Here is a 4,955-nt window from a genome sequence, read left to right as displayed (position 1 = left end):
AACACTAAGACTTGCGATCTCAAAGCTATCACATTCCAGGTTTCTAGAGTTTCAAGGAAATTGTGCAAATCAGAAAGCCAGAGGTGCTTTTGTCTTCATTACTTTTCTCATTGTGATGACCAAACACCTAAAGAGAAATGACTTATGTGGGTAGTTACTTTGGATCCTGATTTGAGGTTATTGTCCTTTGCAGCAGGAATACTTACACACTACTGGATGGAACAGTGTATAGCTGTGGTAGCAGGGTGTGAGGTTATTGCTCATATTTTGTGGATCAGAAGGCAGTGAGAGGACATGAAGTGGACAATGCCATAAACTCAACACTCATCTCCCAGAAGTCACTTGTAGTTCAGCCCAGTCTCATAAAGGGTTTTACAAACTTTTACAACAGCACCATAGCTACAGACCAAGAGTTTAGACACATGAACCTGCCAGGATCTCAAAGTGTTAAGAGTTGCTTTTTGAGCATGCTTACTTAGTGCAGAGAAGTCTGTGGCTAGTCCTCTGCTTGCACTGTGAATGCACAGCTGTCAGACTGCATTGTGACATTCTTTGTCATGGAGTCACCAGAGGCCAGAGCTGAGGATCATTTGGGAGATCTGGTCCCATATAAAAAAGGACAAGGAGTTTGAATATCCCATCAGTGAAGGGATGCCAGTTCCCAGAACTGGGACCAACATCTAGAATCCTAAGGCTGTCAGTGTGGCACTAGGGGACAACATGGCAGGCTGTCCTGTGTGCTACATTGTTGTGGCATGGCCTCCATTTCTGTGCACAAAAGAATACAGAGTTTTCTTTCTTTCTATTTAATTTTTATATTTTATGCATGGGTGCTCTGCATAAAATGCAGAAGATGGCATCAGATCTCATTATAGATGTTTGTGAGCCACCATGTGGTTACTGGGGACTAAAATTGGGACCTCTTGAAGAGCAGCCAACATTCCTAACCTCTGAAATATCTCTCCTGTCACTCCATACTTTTCTAAACTGGAGATCTCTTCATCTAACCTCACCTACCTGACACATCAACTCATATTTTTTAAAAGTTTATTTTTAAATTGTGTATATGTGGGGTTTGGTATAATGCAGTGCACATATATAATGTGTACTGTTTACACAGATTCACAGTAGCATTACCTTAAACATCTATTTTTCCTTTGTTTTTGGTACTTTTTGGGTAAAATTTAAGTTTTTAGTTTATGTACATGGGAATTTTGTCTGCTTGTTTATCTGTGGACCACATGTGTGCAGTGCCCACAGAGGCCAGAAGAGGGCACCAGATCCACTGAAACAACAGATACAGGTGGTTGCTGACAGGAAGTGCTCCTAACCACTGAGCGGTCTCTATAGCCCTGTGTTAGGAACTATCAAATACATCTCTGTTAGTACGTTATAAAGTATAAATTCTAGCTCTAGTGCTAGCTTTGGAACACCAGAACAAAGCCCTCTGATCTCCATGTGTTTGGGTATCTGTTACTCCACCCTCTCTCTTGAGAGACCTGGCAGTTTGTCTTTGTTCTTTCAGATGGCCTTCGTGAAGATGAGGCTGGTTTATGCTTTTATTCTCATGATGGGAGTTCTTTGCTTCTACTTCAGCATGGAGACTTTCGAGGAACCACCACTTGTTCTTAAGAAAGGTCACAAGAAGTTCCTCCAGCTTCCAGATATAGACTGCAAGCAGAAGCCCCCTTTCCTTGTGCTGCTGGTGACTTCATCCCACAAGCAGCTGGCAGCTCGCATGGCCATCCGCAAGACATGGGGTAGAGAATCAGAGGTGCGGGGGCAGCGTGTGAAGACCCTCTTCCTCCTGGGGGCCTCAGACAGCACCGATGAGATGAATTCTACAGCCCAGGAGGGCAAGCAGCACCGTGACATCATCCAGAAGGATTTCAAGGATGACTATTACAACTTGACCCTGAAGACATTGATGGGCTTGGAGTGGGTCCACCACTTTTGTCCTCAGGCAGCTTTTGTGATGAAGACAGACTCAGACATGTTTGTGAATGTTGGTTATCTGACTGACCTGCTGCTAAAGAAAAACAAAACCTCCAGGTTCTTCACGGGCTACATAAAGTCCAATGACCATCCCATCAGGAAAAAGTCCAGCAAGTGGTTTGTGAGTAAATTTGAATATCCCTGGGACAGGTACCCACCTTTTTGTTCTGGAACAGGTTATGTCTTTTCTAGTGATGTGGCCAGCAAAGTATACAATATCTCAGAGAGTGTTCCATTCCTCAAGCTGGAGGATGTGTTTGTTGGGCTCTGCCTGGCCAAGCTGAAGATCTGGCCTGAGGAACTCCACACCAAACCGACCTTTTTTCCAGGTGGCTTAAGCTTCTCTGTGTGCCGCTTTCGTAAAATTGTGACCTGCCACTCTGTGACACCTCAGACCTTATTCAGTTACTGGCAGGCACTGGAGAACTCTCAGAAACTGAATTGCCCTTCTGTCTGAGGTGAGCCTGTGGTGCAAACTTCTAATAATCTTTGGTGATACTTTGGGAAGGTCTGGGATGGCCTTGCTGGGAACTGTCAGGGGTAGAGAGAGAAGGAGAAGGAGGAGGAAGGCAAAGAGTGCTGTTCTCAATGCCCTGCACACACTAGAGTGGATGTACACACCAGCAGCGTCAAGACTTGTTCCCACTTGGCATCCAGAGAAATAACAGATCTTGACTTTCAGGTTTTTGTACTATGTTCTCAATGTTAGTGACATGCCTTCATCTGCTCATTTCAGAGCTCAGTATACATATGAAGCCATGAATGTAGGCCCAGTCTGTTGTCAGGATTTTCTGTCTTTCCTGGTTCCCACAGTTGTTAAGTCCCAAAGAAATCACACAGAAGTCTACATTAGTTATAAACTGATTGGCCCCTTATCTCAGGTTTCTTATTAAGTCTTATAACTTATATTAGCCCATTATTCTTATCTACGCTAGCTAGCCACATGGCTCAGTATTTTTTTCAGTGAGGCAGTCACATATTGTTTCTTCTGTAGTGGGCTCAGGACTGCAGAGGAACGGGCTTCCCCTTTCCCAGAATTCTCCTGTTCTCATTGATCCACCTCTACTTTTTATTTGGTTGTACCACCTATTCTTTCTGCCTGGTTTCTGGCCAATCAACCTTTATTTAAAATATAATTGACAGAATATAGACAATTGTCCCACACCACCAGTCAACGGGTTCTCCCTGCATCTGTGGTCCTAAAGCCAGCTCTTCACACTGCATTTATCACATGGTCAGAGATCTGCTGAGTGTTTGGTTCAGAATTTAACACTGAAGGTTTTCAGAGCCAGGTAAAAACAAGGGCTCAAGGCCATTCAGTTACTGTCACCCAGACACATAATCTTGGTCTGTATCATGGGAATTATTGTTTCCCCCTGCCCTTTACTTTACTAGATTTTACTGTGTGCTTGGATGGAACCAAGGCTTCATGTGACTGTAAATGTTGCAATATGCTCTCTGAACTCAGGAACATTTACACAAGTCAGAACCATTACTCCTCCAGTTGGAGGAAGCTTGAATCTACCTCCAGGGCTTCATTTCCACACTTATCCCTGTCACTCCTCTGAGCCTCTCCCATAACTCTTGGGGGGAAATTGTACTGTTTGTGACAGTCTTTAAAATCTTACAGTACCAAGTTCTGGACCCTTAGCTCAGAATATGTGAAAATCTGAGCTGGGGAAAGAGAAAGAGTGATTGTTCCTGCGTGTGTACTAGGGACTACATACACCATCAAAACAAAACCAGATCTTCTCTTGACAGAGAGGGAAGCCAAGGCTTGTAACAATATGGTGGCTTTGCCATCTAGAGGGTGGAAGAATTGGCATCAGGACCTGGCACCAGCCGCTCTACATCAGACCTTCCTTTTATTCATTCCTTCTTTGGCCATGTTTGCTCACTGCATTCGCACGTATCACGAGCAAGGTCAAGGTGAGGGTCTCCAGACAGCAGACCTGAGTGAGCACTCATTGTGAAGCTGGTCAGGCACAGGTTCTCTTGGTCTATGCACAGTGCATGGGAGCATAAGCAGGTGTGGTTACCTGTTCCCAGACTTGCTCTTGCATTGAAGATGCAGGCATTCTTTGCAGATAGCTGCACTTCATTCTTACAATCAAACTGGTTGTCAGCAGAGGCAACTGCGGTGACTCGGTGACTCACCCAGGGCCTGAGATGCAGTGGAGGCCCAGCCCTCAGCCTTCTCCATTGGCACAGCATTAACACACCTTCCTGCATGCTTACTTCTCTCAGAAGCCTGGGGCTGGTGCTACCCAAGGAGTCACCAGCATCTCCCTTTGCCCGCACACTGCCACCTCTGTCCTGGGTGTTGGCTAGAGTGTTGGTTTTCTTCTTCATGGTTCTCTCTGATTTTCACGTGGCCCTGGGATCCTCTGTGGAATTATTACAAACCTCCCATTTAGACTACCTTTATCATGAGGTTTTGTGTATTTCACATGTGCACACATGGCAGATATAGGTGTCTACATGCAGACAGGAGGCTAGTTTTATTACTTGGGAAGAGACATAGCAAGTGCCTCCAATCTTCTCTTTAGAGTGTGAGGTTGCCTTGATCTCTCTCTTGCACAATCAGCTGCAAGCTTGTCACGAGGCCAGGTGTGCTATGGTGGGGACATGAGCTGAAGGAGTGGCTCACAGTTGCACACTCAGAGGGTTATTGACCTTCAGCGTCCAGCCAGAAGTGAAACACACCAACCAGCCTGCTGAGGGAGCATAGCTTTTACTATCACAGCTGCACCAATGGTCATACTAGAGTGTCCATTGCTGGCCTCAGGATGCTGTTTTGAAAGAACAAAGCCAGGCTTCAGACATTGTCTGGTTTTCCCACTGAGTCTAAAGCCTCATAGCAGACTGAATAATTCACAAGCTGAATTTAATATGGTAGCTGCTGGGCATCACTTAAAAAATGGATGAGATGTTGCTTGGATCTTCTCCATCCCTCCTTT

General features: G+C 45.1%; 1 protein-coding gene across 1 annotated transcript; it reads left to right on the top strand.

Moving 5' to 3' along the window:
• The first annotated feature begins 1,519 nt into the window (after positions 1 to 1,519).
• LOC101996131 (beta-1,3-galactosyltransferase 5-like) lies at positions 1,520 to 2,452 on the top strand. Its single transcript, XM_005372087.2, has one exon. It carries the CDS (start codon positions 1,526 to 1,528, stop codon positions 2,450 to 2,452), a length of 927 nt encoding a protein of 308 aa, XP_005372144.1. The 5' UTR covers positions 1,520 to 1,525.
• The last annotated feature ends 2,503 nt before the right edge of the window (positions 2,453 to 4,955 follow it).

Source organism: Microtus ochrogaster, unplaced genomic scaffold (assembly GCF_000317375.1).
Source record: "Microtus ochrogaster isolate Prairie Vole_2 unplaced genomic scaffold, MicOch1.0 UNK176, whole genome shotgun sequence".
Lineage (NCBI taxonomy): Eukaryota > Metazoa > Chordata > Mammalia > Rodentia > Cricetidae > Microtus > Microtus ochrogaster.
Note: the sequence above shows the minus strand (reverse complement) of the source record. Positions and strands in the feature narration are given on the sequence as shown.

Coding starts and splice junctions, on each gene's coding strand:
- LOC101996131 (XM_005372087.2), top strand. CDS start 1,526: ATGGCCTTCGTGAAGATGAGGCTGGTTTATGCTTTTATTCTCATGATG.